Here is a 19,966-nt window from a genome sequence, read left to right on the forward strand (position 1 = left end):
TACATGTGTTAGTATTTGGTAATCTCTGTTAACATTAACTATAACTTTTGATTTTATTGAAGTACACAGTAAAAAATAATTTCAATGTTTAAAATATAACAGATTATTTGTGTGTTTTACAAGAAAATACTATTTCAGTTTTTCTACTTCATAATATAATGTTTAATTCAACTTACTTGTCGTCTCTTTGTAATTATTTGCGAAATATAGCGATAGCAATTTCTGAGTGTAAATATTAGACTTTTTTCAATGTATTAGTAAACCTTTAAAGCTAACTTAAGTTTCATTTACAGTAAGTTAAAGTGAACTGCAATTTAAAGCCAAAGACACAAAGAATGTTGTTAGACATAAACTTAAATTTTTAAGTCTTTCCACTTACCATCTAAATCTCCATTCATTTAAATTTATTAATGCAACTATTAATGCAACTCTTCAGGATAAGTAGTTTAATTACTATTATCTGAGGAATAAAAGCTGTTGACCCATGATGTTCAAAAGCTTTGGATGGAAATAACTGAATATATATATATATATATATATATATATATATATATATATATATATATATATATATATAATTTTTAATCCTGATTAACTTTTTTATTATTATTAATAATAATAATAATAATAATAATAATAATAATAATAATAATAATAATAAAACACTAACCATTTTTATTATTAAAAACGGTTTAAATGATCTTTGTATAAATAATTATAATTTTAATAAGAATAATTAAAGCAACGGTAGTTACCAACGGTATAGTCTATTTCAAATCCTATGAATTTTTTTTTTTCATGATTATGAAAGATGATTATGAAAATGCAATCTAATTAGCGGTATGCTCATAAAATCTAAGACTATTTGCATTAGGCATTCCAAAAAAAGACGCTTGTATGTAGTACAGGTAATTCAGGTTCAAAAAACAAAAGAGAACATGAGGTTCTCACTTCACTTCAGCTATGGTTTAGATACGGGGGTCACCAAACTCTGCCCTGAGGGCCAGTGTCCTGCAGAGTTTACTGTATCTTTGAACCTGAACCAACTTTTCAAAGTCTTACTACTGTAGGTATATACTTTCTGGCAGGTGTGTTGTGGCATGTTGGAGCGAAACTCTGCAGGACACTTGCCATCCTGGAGTTTAGAGACCCCTGGTTTAGATTAAAAACACTTTTCTTTACGAGCTCTGGAGCAGCTAAATCAATTTGTCTTAATGTGAATAAAAGCAGCACCTTTTTTCATCTTGGTGGCATTCAGGGCATAACGAGGTGTGGGGTTAATCACCAGACGGTCTATAATTATGAATGTCTGTGGTGAGCAGTGAGTCGCTGGTGTGTGAAATGAGCTCAACTCAGGCCTATAAGAGCTTGAAATGCACACGGTGAGCTGCGCTCTACCTCAGGCTTCTCAAACAATCTCTACTGGCCGGTTAAGTGTCTCGTGCTGTGTAGTTTTGGAAATTTCCATTAGCACAGGTATGTCTGCAAGATGTCTGTTAAAGATTGCTTCATCTGGAAAGCAGCTGCTGTGTGCAAACATCTGAAAGACATCTTTAAGATCACAAATTATCTGACATAAATACAAGTATTTACATCTGCTACACCAGAACTGGACGTGTATCTCATTGCCAATGCAGGGCACTTCAAAGCACTATTGAGGAATTAACATTGATTGACTCTTTATCCAGCTCTGGTTTCTAGGGGACTGCGTCAATACAAGCTCGATCTCGCTGTTTGTGGCTGATCTGACCTGTTCTGAAGAACTCTACAAGGTTTCGCAGACAGCAATAACAGTGGTGCATGGTGCTTTCCATCACACAGCACCAGTAATGATGAAATTACCAGAGAGACCTAGATAATGCTGAGCTTCACTACACTAATGCAGAGCCAAATTGTTGACAGCTCCCTTCGATAAGTAATGTCTGTATGTAAAGATCTTTTCACTTTCCCGCATTAAAAACAGGCTTCTGGAAATGACATCATCTGTGGGTATGTGACAAATGAACACAAGACTGAGGCAAAGAACAGTCTTAACACATTAGTTCTGTGAACTGTGAGCGTGTTTGAGTGTGACAGACTCGAGTTTTATGCTGCGCTAGATTGTGCAGAGCTCAGAATCTCACTGCAAAGCATCAGACCGTTTGTGTGTGGATTTTCACCTCAACTCACACACAACTAACTCCTTACCTGACCCTCAGAGCAAATCCCCATTTCCTGTTTGAGGAAGATATGGCCACCCAGTGCTCGACAACTGTTTGTTATTGTGCTTAGAAAGCAATCGTCTGCTTTTCTGCGGAACTGACTTTGCAAAAAATGAACATGCATTGAAGAGATGCTGCTGATTTACCAGTCAAATTATACATGTATGCTTTTCACTGCCTAGCTGCTCCAAGAGACAACTAAAGAGCTGCTGAAAAAGCCAAGCACAAAATATGGATCCTAGCACATAAAAAATGGTGACTCAATTTTGAGTGACATGAGACATATATTGACAGCTTAATATTCACAAATCAGTGCCTGCAGACTTTTATCATTCATAAAAGTATGTCCAAAAAAGCCTTTTGCACACACTCTGTTTTTAATTTAAAAGAGAAAATGATTTGCTTTGCATTAGCTATGGATATTAAGCTTACTTTCTTAATAGTGAGGTATTTTGCTACTGTGGATAATAATATAACACAACGAGAAAGCAGTTCATTATTTTCATCCTTCTTTGTTATGTTTATGAATTCCAGTTTTCAGTTAAAAGCTCAATGGCAGATGGATTTATTCTCTACACCCTCAAATGTTCTGCTTAAACCCTGATACTGTCAGGAAGGCATTTATGCACCAGTGAACTCTCACACTTCTCTCATTCTCTCGGACTGGAGAAAGGTTTAAACAAAAAAATGTTAGTGTAAACCCACACTCCAAAAAATGAAGGTTATCCAAAGGGGTCTCGAAGTGATGCCAATGAAGAACCTTTAAGTGAACAGTTCTAAAAAGAACATTTTTTTTTCTTAGTGTACAGAATACATAATCTAAATAACCTTTTCCCACTACCTTGTGGAACGGAAGGGTTCAATGGATGTTAAAGGTTCTTCATGGAACCATCGATGCCAATAAATAACTTTTATATAAGTGTATATATAAGTGTAAGTGTATATATATTTAGGAAAAATATAAGTATTTGTCAAGTAAGTGCTATTATAATAAATGTATGGCCTCTAGTGGTCTTGAGCTGTTGTCACAGCATATCGGAAATAAAGAACACTTCTACACTTTTAAATAATCGTTTTCAGTTTTCTATAAGCTAAATTTGCAGCATCATCCAGTCTTCATTGTCACATGATTCTTCTGATATCAGTATAATATGCTGATTTGGTGTTACAGAATTTTTTTCTTATTATTGAAAACAATTGTGCTGCTTCATACTTTTGTGGAAAACTATGAAAATTTTATTTAGGATTTTTTTTTTACAAAGTTTAAAACCACATTTATACAAAACAGAAATCTTTTATAAAGATCTTTACTTTTAATAAATGTAATGCATCCTTGCTGAACAAAGGTATACATTTTTATTTTAGTTACTAATTCACAATCTATAGAACATCGATCATCAATTTTATTTGTTCTCAAACTCATTTTTTTTTTCTGTGATCATAATCCAGCACAATGAAGGACACAAAAACGAAATTTAGGAATTGAAGGAGAACCATTGCTAGAAAATAAAAATGAATTCCATTTTAATCATGCGTTCTAAGGATAAGTAAATTTTGGGTAAGAACTACCATGTTGGGTTTCCAAATAACTACTTATACATCATAGAATTACTACATAATTTAATACATTTAACTGTAATCTATTACAAAAATAAATAAAAATTAAGTAATTTAATTATTTACTTCTGAAAAGGTTAAAGATCACAAATTGGGTTACAACTGAATATTTACTGACTGCCCTGAAATATGAGACACCAATGATTCAGGAGTTTAGGACACAGAATAGCACGTTTATTTGATATCTGTTTTATTTCCTATTTGGGTTTGTGTATTTTATTATTAAAGTGTAACTATTATTAAAGTCTGAGAGGAACCAATGTTGAGCAGTAATGTTAAGGATAAACCAGCCTGCTTTAAATGTATCGAAATGATTAACAGCTGAAAACATTAGAGATTTAAAGAAGTAATCAATTACATTAATAGAATAACTGAAACAGCTACACTACTCATTACATTTTAAATAGGTTAACTTGTAATCTGTAACCTATTACATTTCCAGAGTAACCTTCCCAAGACTGTCTGTAAGCAGAGTCATGATGAAGCTCTGAAGAGATTCTTTGAAGCCCTGCTTTAGTGCTGAGAACTGCAAAAAAGGGAGCCCACTTCTTCAGCCCTCACCTCTATAAACGAAATAAAACACCAGCTAATGATCTCAGTTTCAGAAACTTGAGTAGCATCTCTATTTCCACTAGGTCATAAGTTCAAACATTGATCCAAAGAGTATAAAGCCTGTTACAGCTCAATATAACAGAAGAAACACTCATTTCCAAACATCTCTGTTAGAATTCAGTCTGTAATGACTTTATTCTCTATGCTTCAGCAAACGTAAATCATATTCAAAACCCAAAATGCAGTGCTCAAGGACATCTTCTAATGTATTTTCTGGACACAAAGCTTAGTTGGGTGATTAGAATAAACTGCATACAAAGCAGCCCAATGAGGGCAATAGAAATCATGAGGTTGATTTTGATAATTAGATCATTTTTTATCATTATGAATGTTTTTGTTAGAGGATTGTCTGTATGTTAAAATGGTCTTCTACAGTTGAGAGAAAAGCTGTGCAGCATTGTCCACATTGACAGCTTCGCGTGGAGCTTCTCTGGCCACCTGAAATATATAGTTTGTGTGAGATATGACAAAATAGATTACAAAATAGATTTAGACATGAAATGTCATTGCACTTAATCACAAAACATGACAGTGAGATTTAGATACGAAGCACAAAAAGACTTTATGAAAAACATTTTACAAAAAGTACATTTACAGAATGTCTAGTCCTCAAAATTAAAGCTACAAATAAAGTGGAAAATGCAAGAAAAAAACACTCACTTTCTGTTGTTTTTTGGGTTCACTGGATGTTGATTTTGATATACTTTTTACATCTCGCTGCACTTCTGTGAACATCTGATTTAAACTTTCCACTTTTTCATTTTTCAGAGTGTTTATCTGTGGGAAGAACATCAGCTTATTTGTATTTAAAACCTCTAAAACTGTGATCACTGGCTTTAATTAAAGAAAACCTGAACTCACGTGTTTCAGCGAGGTCTTGACTGGTTTCGCTTTGGTCTTGGGTTTCGACTGTTTGTTCGCAACCTGAAATACATTCTGCTGCTTTTTACCTCTCTGTTTATTTTTGGCCATATTTGTCGTGTAGACTTTCTGATGACAATTCAAAGTGGACGTTGAACATCGACAGATGGCGAGATGACGCTTTGATTACACTCGATTATAAATTAATAGTGTCTAAAAAAAAAAAAAAAAAATACGCCAACATATAAATCCTTGCATCTATTACAAAAAAATAGAAAAGCGTAGTTTCAACTATCAACAGCTCTTTTCCACATCCACGTGTCTGCTGTGACTACTGTGCTGCTTTTCCTTCACCGCACAAGTTCATCAGCGCCATCTAGTGATGTGGAGAGTAGACAAAATCTTGAAATTAGGTCACGACCATAAACTGTGGTCACGACCAACGATCTATGATCTAGGCTTTACAAATATTCTCTATTATAGATCACTGGTCACTACTTATTGAGATAAAAATGTTGGAACGAAGTATCGAGAATTTGCACTTCATTTGTCCATTCAACTCAAGCATTAGTGAATTCATACATACATTTACATACGTTTAAGATTCCAATCAAGGTTCCGATATATATATATATACAGTTCAAAAATATCTAGAATAAATTAATATGGATGTATTATTTATAAGAATAATGCATAGCCTACATAAAAAAAATACATACATTAATATTTGGTCTACACATATACTTACAAGACAAATATACATGCTACATTTGACCTTCTTTATGCATGTTCTCATTTGTTTGTTCATATATTAGAAATATCGTGGTTGAGAGTAGTTTCGACTTTTGGCCACCAGATGGCAATCATTTTATATTGCAAGTTCAGATTCAAGTACATTGATGAAGAGCTTTACAAATCTAGAACATTAATAAATGTATGTATTTACAAATAATACACACGCTAATTAAACACTAAAATAATACACTTAACTTAAATTAAATAGCATTATTGTCAATATTTACAGAAATTGCAAGCTATTTTCACTGTAGTCTTCCATATTAATATTAAAAATGAATACATTTTAGTTACATTTTAAAATGTAATATGTTTATTCTTGAGCATAATGGACAGTTATCATAATTGTAATATGCTTTTAATAACAACTTTACACAAATTACGCTATTATTAGCCTGTCTGTGGGCGTTTGTGATAAAGCTACACACGTGCAGACTAAATGCAATATTTTGACAGAACTACACTCATCCTTTGAGTAAGGTAGCCCGTTTAAAAAAACAACAACATATTTGCATATATATGTCTGAAGTCATGATATCTTTTTTTTTTTTTTTTTTTAAGTGTCAGCCAAGGGTTGCGCAAAACCACCATTCATTCGCTCTGCAGAAGGATGAATCATTGATGCACTATTGCCATTAAAACCAGTGCCACAAGTATCTATTTATGCAATCATAGAACGACAAGAATACGTAAGTAGATCAAAGCAGAAGAGATCCAGCATTCCGAGACAGAGAGAGAGAGAGAGAGAGAGAGAGAGAGAGAGAGAGCATTATTGATCTCTCTGTAGCTCCTCCTGCTGCTGATCACACTTAGTACACGGTCATGTGGGCAAACAGCGTCCAGAAAGCCGCTATATAAACCTCCAGCTCATCTGTGAGAGGAACACTGACACTTGCTTCAGAACACTTGAAGAGTCTTGCTGCGCATCTGTCATAATGCATAAAGGATGGGGATATTCAGATCATAACGGTATGACCTCCCATGTAATTATGATTTTAATAATTCATGTGTGATTTCATAGACTATGTAAATATAAAATGTATAACAGATTCTGTCTTTTTTGCCTCGTTATCTGCTTTGCCCTCTTTGACAAGACATGTTCACCTTGGCTGCTGCACAGCCAGCACTATCAATGACAAGTGCAATATGTACAGATTGTACGTATATTATGTATATCATATGCATAACTATGCATATAAATAAGGATTTTAGTGTTGGATAATATTTTTTCACACAAATATGGATTTCTATTTCATACCAAATACAGAAAATACCTGTGCAATAGACACTGTGTAGACTGTGCAATTAATATATATATATTTTTCTTGCTCTAAAATTGCACATGAAATATTTCATATATTAATAATTATTATTATTGTTAAAGGCAGTGATGTAAGGATATTTTTTCTTCTTCACATAATTGTGGATTTTTATTTAATCCGAAATGCAGAAAAAACATTGGACACTGCAATTTAAATTCACATAAATATATTTTTATATTATTTATTTGAAAAAAGATATCATTAGTTTCTCTCTCTGTCTCTCTCTCTCTCTTTTACAAATAGTTTTTACATATTTTATTTTATTTTATTTTGCCTTGAAGGCAAGGATGTAGGGATATTAAGCAACTGTTGTATATTGGAGGGATGTCTATGCTAGTTATAGCCCTGCTTAAATGTGCAGAATTTGGTTTTTAAAATAAAAGTTAATGTCCTGTAAAAGCATTTTTGTCCCAGATACATATTGTTTACCCTCTGTATCACCTTCCACTGCAGGACCCGACAAATGGTATAAAGACTATGAGATTGCTAATGGACCTCGCCAGTCTCCAATAGACATTCAAACCAGTGGAGCATCTTATGACGAATCACTAAAACCGCTTAAACTGCAGTATGACCCCTCCACTTCACTGGACATCCTAAATAATGGACACTCTATCCAAGTGAATTTCGCCGATGATGTCGACAGCTCAAGTTTGTGACCTCTTTGTTAATATTTTATAATAAGCTACGTCTACTCTTGTATTAATCATTAGCTTTACTTAGGCAGAGGGTTCTTGAAACGACTGAAGTGTTAACGTTGATAATAATTAGAAATAAAAGTTATTGAATATTGAGGCTGCATCTGACTAAAATGCAATCCCACGTTATTAATCATGAATATCACTTCATACTACTGAACATGCTTTTTCGAGAAGCGTTGGAAAGCATTTCAAAAGTTGGCTTTTGGTTTCTAACTACATAGTTACAAATTAATTTACAATATGCTGTCCTAGAGTGTTTAAAAGTCTTTAAATAGATAGTTAGCACAGTTTTTATAGATTATGTTTATTTATAGGTTATAGATTATTGTAATGTATGTCTAAGCAGGTGGAAAGCCTAAAATTTATTGAATGTGTTAAAATATCAGTGCAACACTTTGACCCTTCAGCTATCTCGTCCTCTGAGACACAGCTACTTTCGCTTAAAATTGTGAGAAATCACACACACACGCACACACACACACACACACACACACACACACATACACACAAAATAAACTTAAGCTGCTAAGAAGTCAATGGTTTGTTACAAGTGTCATTCATGTGAACTTTGACAGGATCAGTGTGTAACTTGTGTAGCAAGTTTTACCATGTTTAGCCCGTTTAACAATAGTAACCTGTATACACAGAATGTAAGACTTTGACATCATATGTATTATTTTTATCTTTGTTTGTCCACGTTAGCTCTGACGGAAGGCCCGATCTCAGGCAAATACAGACTCAAGCAGTTCCACTTCCACTGGGGAGCCAGTGACGACAAGGGCTCGGAGCACACAGTCGATGGGAAACGCTACCCAGCTGAGGTATTATGCTCTCTGAGCATGCTGGGAAAATTAAGACGTGAGATGTTTTCTTTATAATTAAGCATTCATGTTTCTGATCATTTCATCTTTAGCTCCATCTGGTCCACTGGAACACAAAATATCCCAGCATTGCGGAAGCAGTCAGTAAACCCGATGGTCTTGCTGTGGTCGGAGTTTTTCTAGAGGTCTGTGCAGTTGTACATTTTTAGGGCCTATTTGTTTTTTGGGCCTATTTGTAAGCAAACACTGGGCAAATTCACTAAAAATTCAAATTAGAATGAAGTATTCTATTTTTAAGACCTATTTACTAATCACTTTGTCATTAAATAGTTGCATCACTTTTGCTTATGACGTTTTTGCGCAAAAACAAAGTAAAATATAATAAAATAAAAAATATTGTGCCTCACTTACAGTCTTTTAAAATTTGTATGATTAAGTCTTTCATTTTAGGCCTTTTTTAAAAATTGTTTCATCAGTTTTTCTCATTATATTTTGTAATAATTAAAATAAAATAATGTACTTTAGTCACATTCATCCTGCAAATTAGAACTGAAGAACAAAGTTAGACTGAAGAAAAAAAAATATTTAGGATTTTTTTTATTTTTTTTTAGAATGGAGCAAAAAATCCTAATCTTCAAAAGATTCTGGATGCTGTGGATGCTATCAAGTTCAAGGCATGTCTACCAATTAATTTACATTTTGTTGTCATTTTTACTTCATGCCAAATATTGAAATCAATTCTGCTTCATTCATGATCGATTTGTGTATGTAATCTTGTAGGGAAAGCAGGACTCATTCACAAACTTTGACCCAACAGTCCTTCTCCCGAAGTCTCTGGATTACTGGACATACCTGGGGTCTCTGACCACCCCTCCTCTGCACGAGAGTGTCACATGGATCGTCTGCAAGCAGCCAATCAGTGTCAGCGCAGAGCAGGTCCTGACACAATTTATACCAGTAATACAAGCATAGATGTGGAATTTATAAGTCAAGTGCATAATAGTGAAGTATGGTATTTCACATAGTAGAGATTTGGATGAGCATTTTATTCATTCTAAAGCAGAGCAAAGAACACCTTGTTGACTCAAAAAATACAGGCTTGTTAAAGTAAAAAAAATGTGAACATAAAATTTTATTTCACATTTTTAACTTAAAAATGTAAGTATTTTTAGGTTCAAATTGTACATAACTTTCAAATACACTACTGTTCGAAAGTTTGGGGTCAGCAAGATTTTATCTATTTTTTTCTTTAATCTACAGTATACTGCTATTTAGCAAAGAACAAATGAATTGGTCAAAAGTGACTAACAATTTTTACAAAAGTGCTTTTTACAAAAAATTCTTTTGAAATTTCTATTTAATTAAAGCATCCTAAAAAATCTAAAAAATCTTAAGCAGTAATAATAATAAATGTTTCTTGAGCAGCAAATCAGCATATTAGAAGGATTTATGATTAAGTATGTTGAAATATTTAAAAAAATATTTAAAATATATTACATTTTTTTAGCACCAATACAACTTTTTAAGTTTAAGTTTAGAAACTGCATTAATTAATTTCAATTAATATGAATCAATATATATATATATATATATATATATATATATATATATATATAAACTGTATTTATATAATGCAATCACTACTTAGAACATCATGTAACCTACCTATATGCATGCAGTCTAGCAAAAAACATCCAATTATGATTTACATTATTATTAGTTTATTTAGTCTTTAGGCTTTCCACTTTCAAAACCAGCTAAACATTTGCTGTCATCTGAAGAAATAGTAAACAAATATACAAAACCTATTCATAGTCAGTTGTTTTTTTTTCTCCATTCAACCTCTGTGGCATCCAGCCCTTATGTGAAAATGAACATGACCCTGTCGAATGTTTGCATAGGAACACTGCTTCAAGGTTAAAATGTGCACATAACCTCATGGCACATTTCATAGTTGCCTGCTGAATTATTGACTTCATGAATACAAAAATATTCAAAGCAGCTTTACAGTAATAGAGGACAATATCAATTATTAAAATTCTGCTGTAAAGCAGCACTAAAAAGAAATAGTTTTTCAGCTCAACTCAGTTTAGTTTTGATTTATTTCAGTTCATTTACTGTGTAGTTCTTCAACTGTGAAACAAGCACCTCTACAGAATGTGCTAAGCACCTCTACAGAATGTTATTATTCAGCCTGAGTCAGTTCAATGTTGATTCAGCTCAGTTCAATGCAGCTCAAGTCAGTTCTATGTGGATTCAGTTCAATTCAATTAATCTCGAGTCAGTTCAGTGTTGATTCAGTTCAGTTCAATTAATCTTGAGTCAGGTCAGTGTTGATTCAGTTCAGTTCAATTAATCTTGAGTCAGTTCAGTGTTGATTCAGTTCAGTTCAATTCAGCCCGAGTCAGTTCAGTGTTGAATCAGTTCAGTTCAATTCAGCCCGAGTCAGTTCTATGTTAGTCAGTTCAGTGTCAGTTCTATTAAATAAATTGTAGCAGATGCTGAAAACTCATTGCTTCTCTTTCAATCTCTTCCTCTGCAGATGAAAAAATTCAGATCTCTGCTTTTTACTGCAGAGAATGAGAAGGCCTGCTGCATGGTGAACAACTATCGCCCTCCTCAGCCTCTGAAAGGTCGTGGGGTCCGTGCATCTTTCAAATGAAGGACCCCCCCCCCCAAACCCCTGTTTCTCCCCTTCCCTCCCTTCTTTAGCAGTATATGCAAGCAGGGTCCCAGGACAAGGGCCTCAAAGCACCTTCACCCTCCTTGCAGTGATGATGTTCTGTTTGGAGAGTAAAGAGGCTATGCAGGGAAACTTATTTATACTGTTCATCACTCTTTCTTTCTTTTTCTTTACTTCATTAGTGCAAATGCTTGAAATAATTTGGATTTAGAATATGGTGGCAACTTTTTATGATGCTCTGATGTACATGTGATATACAAACAGACAGAAAGATGAATGGGGTATTTAATATGTAAATGGATTATTTGTATTGCTCTAGAGCAGAGATGCCCAAATTTGGACCCATTTGTCTCATGACGACCTTTGATTTGGCCCTCCATATTATATACTTACATGTATGCATTTGGCAGATGTTTTTATCCAAAATTACTAACATTGCATTCATGGTATAAAATGCTGTAGTGAATTTAATAAAAAAAAAATGATTACAATGAAACAATTATATAAAATAATATACACTGTAAACCAGAAAATACTACTTCATTCTTTCTACTTAAAAAAATAAATAAATTGAGGACATTTTTATTTGGGAAATTCAGTAGCAATATCTATGAAAAAATAGTTTTCTCACCAATTATTATTATTATTATTATTCTGTATAGTTGTGTTTAATATAATCTTTACTTCTGGCCAATATATGAAGTTTGATTTCTGGTCCTTTGTATGAAAGTTTGAGCACCTCTGCTCTAGAGCCTAGACCAGCATCTCAGATTAAAACACAAAGGTAAATCAGATCGGTAGATTCCTGAACAGATACCATCTGTGCTGCTGTCCTTCCCTGCCAGGCTGTAATCTCTGGCTGTCTCAGCAGTGTTGAAGCTTGAGGAAACCCAATGCACACTGCTATCAGGCTGTAAGATCTAGAAAATCCCCTATGATAAATGAACACACGTGGCAAAACTTCCATGTCGGCAAGCATGGAAGTCACGCACTAAATCTAGCACATACTGTACAATCAGAGCAGCTTTAATTTGGAGTTTCTGCCTCAGATTGTAATTGCATTTCTCTGCATGTGTTTCTGAAAGATGTCATTTATAGCAATTAACATGCACAAGATTTCAGTTTAAAAACAGTAGCAATAACTGCATGTAATTCCTTAATGTGCAATTTTTTGTTTAGTTTTGTTATGCTTTAATCTTGGACTACAAGTAATTCACCTCTTCAGCTGTATTGCAAAGCGATGCACAAGTAACACAGTGAGTCTTAATAAAAGCCAACATGCCAATAAGACAAATCTTGCAGGTTAAGCAAGGAGGTCACCATCAGTTCATCTGAAGCACTGGGACCAAGTCTTAAGTTATGTGTTTGTAAAGACAACAGGTTTGAAATATGTTGTGTCACTTGTTATTGTACTTTACTTGAGTTTGAGTGCTTCGTTAAGCAATATTGTTCAGCCATTTTCTGTCATGCTATTTTCAAAGAGGATATTTTAAGTATAGATATTTTATGCTTATTCTGTGTTGTGTTTTTGTGATGATTTACTAATGACCTATGTGAAAGATAATTGTTTTAATATGGGAACATGATGTAATTTCAGCAATAAAAAGGTGCTATGCAGTGATTGAATAAGTATGTGTTTTCTCCAAGCATCCTAGCCAAAATATTTTTTCAGGAATGCATATAGCTTAATTCTCATCAAGCTATGTATTTATACAGCACAATACAAAGTTTTATACAAAGCAGTTTCATAAACTTGAAAATAATACTCTCAATTTCTGCTATAAAGCCCCTCCACAAAAGACAACAGTGTTATTATTAAGTTCAATGCTGATTCAATTAGTTAGTGTTATTTCGTCCGACAAGCCATGGCATATAATGCCACACATCATGTTCGAACGCAGTGAAAAATACATGGTTGAGCAAAGAGGACTGCTTCAAATTTCTGAAAGAAATTAAAACAATGAATACTGTTTTGTGGCTCTTTAATGTGTCGTGAGAGATTGTCTCTTCCCTTTATAATTATAGCACAAAATAAACATGAATGAACATCAGAAGGTATCTTGTTTCAACCACAGAAAGTCAATCGCCTGTCAATCAAACTCCCAGTGAAGGATCAATATTTATAATAAAGAGATAATATAGATGATTTTTTTCTGAATATGAATTGGCCCAAAAGTTCTATTCATATCACTGCTATTTGGCACAAAGGACACAATTTAAATGAAATTAGCTACACAAATGATCACTCCCGAATGCAATCCATGATGACCGTGATATTGATGACATTATCACGCAGCTGTAAACAAGAAACGCAAATTCATTGTCATTCAAATGCTATATATGTAAAATATCTGTAACATTTAAAGCACAGGCTAATAGATAGATTAATAGCCACTTACTTTGATAGAGGCTACAACTTGAATAAAACCTACACTCCTGTGAAACATTTCCATTCTAGTGCAGTCTAGGACGTTGACCTTTTTTTTATCTGACTAGCTAATGATTAGCAACTATGCTGAGTTATCGCTAAGTTTATAGGCTCTGTAAGTGATTTATGTTGGGAATATCACAATAAAATATATTTAGGGTCAGATATCATGACAGCCCTAGGCTATGTAAACAGTAGAAAAGGAGCCAGAAGAGCAGCCTACACATTTCTAACCAATCACAAATCATTTTACGCGATCTGCCACATCAGGTTACATGTGTGCAACATCAGATTTGCTGCATAGTTATTATCTTTAAAACTAAAACAATTAAAAAACGTTTTTTTTTTTTTATTAAATGAAACAGTTGAAATAAAAAACGTGAATGTAAATATATGAAAAATTTAACTAAACGAAATTTTGAAATGCTAGCTTGTCGACTACATGAAATTCAAGTTGAAGCACTAAAATTACAACCTGGAAATGAATAAAAACTAAATTTAAATAGTAATATTTAAAAATAACAAAAAAGGCAAAAGCCCATAACAAAACTACCAAAAGAATTACTAATATAATTATTACTAATATACATTTAAAAAAATAACAATACATTATTAATAGAAACAAATTTCTAATATAATATTAAAATGATAAAATATATAAATAATACTAAAACAAGTAAATACTCAAATAAAAATAATAGTAAAATAACTTAACAATGAAATAGCTAGTTTGCTCATATATTTTTTGAAGGCCTGGGATTTGGAGACTGCTTACAGCACCTTTAATGATTTAATTACATTGTTTCACTCCCAGTGGATCATAAAGCCATTAGTAAAACCAAATATGCCATGCCATCCTCAGTGTTTATCCACCATATCAGAAATGTATATTGGTACAGTCAGGGCTGGGAGTCAGGGGACTCTTTAATTCACAAGCATTAGGGCATCATAATTCAATCTCATTTTACATTAACATTGATTTACCTGCCGGTGCGGCATCACACACTGACATTAAAGTTCACAGTGAGAGACAAGGAACAAGATTATGTTAATGACGTCACTATGACACACACTGCTTTCATGACAAGGCATCAGACACAGGATCCCAGGAATTGCTGGATTACATAAGAACACTATGTACACTATGAGAATAACAGCATAAATCTCTCACTCACAAACACGCCAACAAGCAGCTAATCTATACTGCAGTAAATCTCAAAGAGCATCCTGGCATGTGCACAGCAGTGCGGCATGGAACATGACCTACAGTCAAGGACGTACACACACACAGTTTCAGACAGGAACAGCCATGTCCGCAGGCTAATTTCATGCTAATCCGATTCAGAGAGAGCAGGCGTATCATTGCACATTAAGAAATATATTTAAAGACGTAGTTGCTGTTACTGTTGCACTTAATGAATTTCACTGTCTGTAGTTAATGTGTACTGTGATGCCTAATGTAAATCCTCTTAATTGGGCTAGAGGTCTTCTGTGAGAACACATTTGATGTTTTTATGGCTCTCTATACTGTAAATTGCTCAATAAATCTGTCATGGAGAGCTTGGGAAAATTTGCTCTAAGGGGTTCACATGGCACCAGCCCACAAGGTTCGAGGACACCGTGAAGACCAAACTAGCAGGTCTATTGAAATTGTAATGTGCAGTGCAAATCCTCCTGTTCTGAATCAGTATATCAGGCTGGTTTTCCTGTAAAAATATCTGAACAAATATAAATATAAATATAAATATAAATATAAATATAAATATAAATATAAATATAAATATAAATATAAATATAAATATAAAAAAGGAGAAATGTCAAATTAAATAAATGTAAGTTAAAGCATAAATATTATTACCAAAAAAATCTAAATAATATTATATATTAAATAACAAAAAGTAATAAAAAGGACAAAAACATATAACAAAATTACTAAAAATTATATTAAAATGAAAACTATAGAATATAATAAAATATGACACATGATAGATATTTTGCAAGCATTGCATCTGTTGCTGATGTAAATATCTTGTTTTTTATCTTATTTAGTAGTATACATGTTCAGTGAATCAATAATACTGCCTGTGAATGCACTGGACCTTAAAAATAGCAGCATACAAGGAAGAAATTTCTCACTGAATGTGTTATCTGATGGAAATGTTTTTCTCAATAATTTTTGGTATAGGATATCATATCATAACTGTGACACTTTTCATCTTCTAAATATGGCACATAAACCTTCCTTTATCTAGAGAGATCTACTTTGGTCAGCCCACTTGGCACCTTTAAGTTTAAATATATATATATAGGTTCTTCCCACCTCACACTTCTCTAACTCCTACTTTCAGTTGAGTAGACATTAATATGTTTGTCAATTTCCATAAACCCAAAACCAGTTTTCTTAATTCATAATCTAAGAGTTTTAGAATCAGTTTGTCACACCCTCAGCTCGTTCCCTTAGCCCCAGTCACCATTGCCAGTCACCATCCACTCAATCTCCCATGCACCGCTCACGTGAACCGTCACCTGAATACTGATTACCTGCACCTGCACCAGCAATCACCACACCTTTAAATACTCACCTCACTCATTCACTCACCGGCTGGAATCAAGATTACATGGACGCTCGTTGTGGATCTTCTGCCTGCTTCTTGTGGACCGTATTGTGACTCTGTGGAGATTCAGATACAGCGATTAAGGGAAGTGACTCTTTGTTGTCAGGCCTAGCTTTGTACTTGAACTCACCTATTGATCAGTGCTTGAAGATTCACCGTCTGTGACCACACTTACCAGCTCTGTTGAAATCCCATGTTAATAAAGCTTCACGAAAGTACTTACCCGTCTTCTCCTCTCCTTGTGTGGATGTGACAGGATTCCAGCCCCGGAAAACAGAACTTCATGTCTCCCATGGATGTTAACGCTGCTGCTCAGGGAGCGGCTTCGGACCCGTTCACCGAAATGGTGACTGCTCTCCGCCAAGTATTACAGTCAGTTTCACCACCCACCGAAACTAGTGCTACCACCACCAACAGCACGCCCCTTGCACGTCCCGCGTGCTATGCGGGTGAACCGAGTGGCTGCAGTGGGTTTATACTGCAGTGCTCACTGTTCGTCAACGCGAATACCAGTAAATTCCCCAATGAGGCCACCAAAGTCGCCTTTGTGATCTCTCTCCTCACCGGACGAGCGCTACAATGGGCGGAGGCTCTTTGGAACTCCCAGAGTCCGGTTCTATCCTCATTCGATGCCTTCACCACCCACCTCCAGGAAGTGTTCGGGATGGCTCTAACTCCTCTTTCAACCCATGATGAACTCTTAAATCTCCGCCAGGGAGCCACGGAAGTTCACGACTACACTCTCCGTTTCCGGACATTAGCCGCCACCAGTGGTTGGAACCAAACTGCCCTGCTAGCTGCATACCGTAAAGGTTTAAAGCCCCAGATCAGAAAGCAAATGGTCATTTACGACGATAATGTCAATCTCGAGACATTCATCAGAAAAACTATAAATGTTGCTCAGCACCTCTCGGCTTGTGCCTCCCCGGCTTCATATACCATCTCTCCATCAGCCAGAACGCCCTCGCCTCAACGAAACCAGGAGGAGCCCATGATCACCGACTCCTACCGCCTAGATGCCTCTGAACGGAGACGCCGCATCCAGCTGCGGCTGTGTTTATACTGTGGCGAGGCCACTCACCTGATCCACGCCTGCCCAGTCCGTCCGCCTCGCCCAATGGTGAGTACAGTTTCCATTACCCCATCTGTATCTCACATACCTCATATCAAAGCCCAGATAACAATTAACTCACGTAATCTTTCCATCCATGTCCTGGTGGATTCCGGAGCCGCAAGCAACTTCATCTCATCTCACTTCGTAACCAAGCACCGTATACCCATCACCCAGAATGAGACCACCTACCGTATCACTACCATCCAAGGATCACCGTTAGGGGGAGGCAAAATAACTAGAAGGACACACGAGCTGGAACTCGTTCTGCCCCACGGACACCGGGAACAACTGGCCCTCCTCGTACTTCCTCGCGCTACCGTTGACGTCGTCCTGGGTAGGCCGTGGCTGGCCCAACATAACCCACAAATCAACTGGAGCACAGGGGAGATCCAGGCATGGGATCCGAGATGCCAGAGTCACATTCACCGTTCACCTATCCAGAGTTCACAGTCCGAGCCACCGCACCTTCAATTGCACTCCACCTCCATAGGAAGACCTGCTCTTTACTCCTCCTACTCCGATGTGTTCAGCAAGGAACAAGCCACCCGCTTACCACCACATCGGCCCTGGGACTGTTGTATCGACCTGCTGCCAGGTGCCAAGCTACCACATGGGAAAATATATCCACTCTCCCGTCCTGAGCAGGTGGCGATGGAGGAATACATCCAGGAGGCTCTCGATCAGGGGTTCATCAGACCGTCCACATCTCCAGCTGCGTCCAGTTTCTTCTTCGTCCCCAAAAAAGATGGCGGACTTCGACCATGCATCGACTATCGAGTGCTAAATGACGCCACCGTCAAGTTCGCCTACCCATTACCACTCGTTCCGGCGGCTCTGGAGGAACTGCGTGAAGCCAAGGTGTTCACCAAACTCGACCTCCGCAGTGCCTACAATCTGATCCGTATCCGAGAGGGAGACGAGTGGAAGACTGCTTTCATCACCCCTGCCGGGCACTACGAATATCAGGTCATGCCCTATGGGCTTGCTAACAGTCCATCCATCTTCCAGAGTTTCATGAACGAAATATTCCGTGATTATCTCCACCAATTCGTCATTGTCTACATAGACGATATCCTGATCTACTCCCGGAACATAGAAGAACACCAAACTCATGTCCACCACGTCTTACAACGACTCCGAGACCACCACCTCTACCTAAAAGCTGAGAAGTGTGAGTTCCACTGCACTACCGTCTCCTTCCTCGGATACGTGATCTCTGCGGAGGGAGTTCAGATGGAGTCAGCCAAGGTAGATGCTGTGGCCAACTGGGCGGAGCCCACAACGGTGAAAGAACTCCAGCGTTTCCTTGGCTTTGCCAATTTCTATCGGCGCTTTATCAAGAACTACAGCCTGCACTCGGCCCCTCTAACATCCCTTCTAAAAGGAGGTCAACGCCGGCTGCGCTGGACACCCCAAGCTCGAGAGGCCTTCAGCCATCTTAAACACCTCTTCACCTCGGCACCCATTCTTCGACATCCTGACCCGTCCAAGCCGTTCGTCGTAGAGGTTGATGCGGCCAATCACGGCATTGGAGCCGTGTTGTCTCAAAGGTCTGGTGAACCTTGCTCACTCCATCCGTGTGCGTACTTCTCTAAAAAACTCTCTCCTGCCGAATGCAATTATGGAATCGGAGACCGTGAGTTGTTGGCCATTAAACTTGCCCTTGAGGAGTGGCGGCACTGGCTAGAGGGAGCTCAGTTCCCATTCACTGTTGTCACCGACCACAAAAATCTCCAATATCTGCAGAATGCCAAAAGACTCAATGCTCGTCAGGCTCGGTGGTCACTCTTCTTTGCTCGCTTTAATTTCCAGATCACGTATCAACCCGGTCACAAGAACACTAAAGCAGATGCTCTGTCCCGTATGTACTCACCAGATCCAGACACCAACAAGCCTGATTCAATTCTACCACCCTCCGTTTTCCTCGTGCCTATCCTCTGGCAGATCGACGAGGAAATTCGAGCCGCCACCCTCGAGGAGCCTGCACCTCCGGAGGTACCCACGGGTCTAATGTACGTGCCCACCAACCAGCGACTCCCCCTACTGGAAAGTACGCACACGTCACCTGGCTCAGGACACCCTGGCAGCAGGCGAACCCTCTCGCTCATCCAGCAGAAGTACTGGTGGCCTAACATGGTTCGTGACGTTACCCGGTACATCCTCGGATGCTCGGTCTGCGCCGTTACCACCACACCT

General features: G+C 36.7%; 2 protein-coding genes across 2 annotated transcripts; one reads left to right on the forward strand and one right to left on the reverse strand.

Moving 5' to 3' along the window:
- Positions 1 to 4,536: 4,536 nt before the first annotated feature.
- LOC113092800 (uncharacterized protein C8orf59 homolog) lies at positions 4,537 to 5,658 on the reverse strand. Its single transcript, XM_026258538.1, has 3 exons — positions 5,292 to 5,658; positions 5,091 to 5,207; positions 4,537 to 4,868 (listed from the first exon to the last, which is right to left on the reverse strand). The coding sequence occupies exons 1-3, from the start codon at positions 5,400 to 5,402 to the stop codon at positions 4,800 to 4,802; spliced, it is 297 nt and encodes a 98-aa protein (XP_026114323.1). The 5' UTR covers positions 5,403 to 5,658; the 3' UTR covers positions 4,537 to 4,799.
- A 1,251-nt stretch (positions 5,659 to 6,909) lies between these two features.
- On the forward strand, positions 6,910 to 13,239 carry LOC113092650 (carbonic anhydrase 2-like). Its single transcript, XM_026258328.1, has 7 exons — positions 6,910 to 7,055; positions 7,862 to 8,059; positions 8,812 to 8,930; positions 9,023 to 9,115; positions 9,542 to 9,604; positions 9,711 to 9,866; positions 11,473 to 13,239. Exons 1-7 carry the CDS (start codon positions 7,022 to 7,024, stop codon positions 11,590 to 11,592), a joined length of 783 nt encoding a protein of 260 aa, XP_026114113.1. The 5' UTR covers positions 6,910 to 7,021; the 3' UTR covers positions 11,593 to 13,239.
- The last annotated feature ends 6,727 nt before the right edge of the window (positions 13,240 to 19,966 follow it).

The sequence above is a fragment of the Carassius auratus genome, unplaced genomic scaffold (genome assembly GCF_003368295.1).
Source record: "Carassius auratus strain Wakin unplaced genomic scaffold, ASM336829v1 scaf_tig00214714_1_2670353, whole genome shotgun sequence".
Taxonomy (NCBI): Eukaryota; Metazoa; Chordata; class Actinopteri; order Cypriniformes; family Cyprinidae; genus Carassius; species Carassius auratus.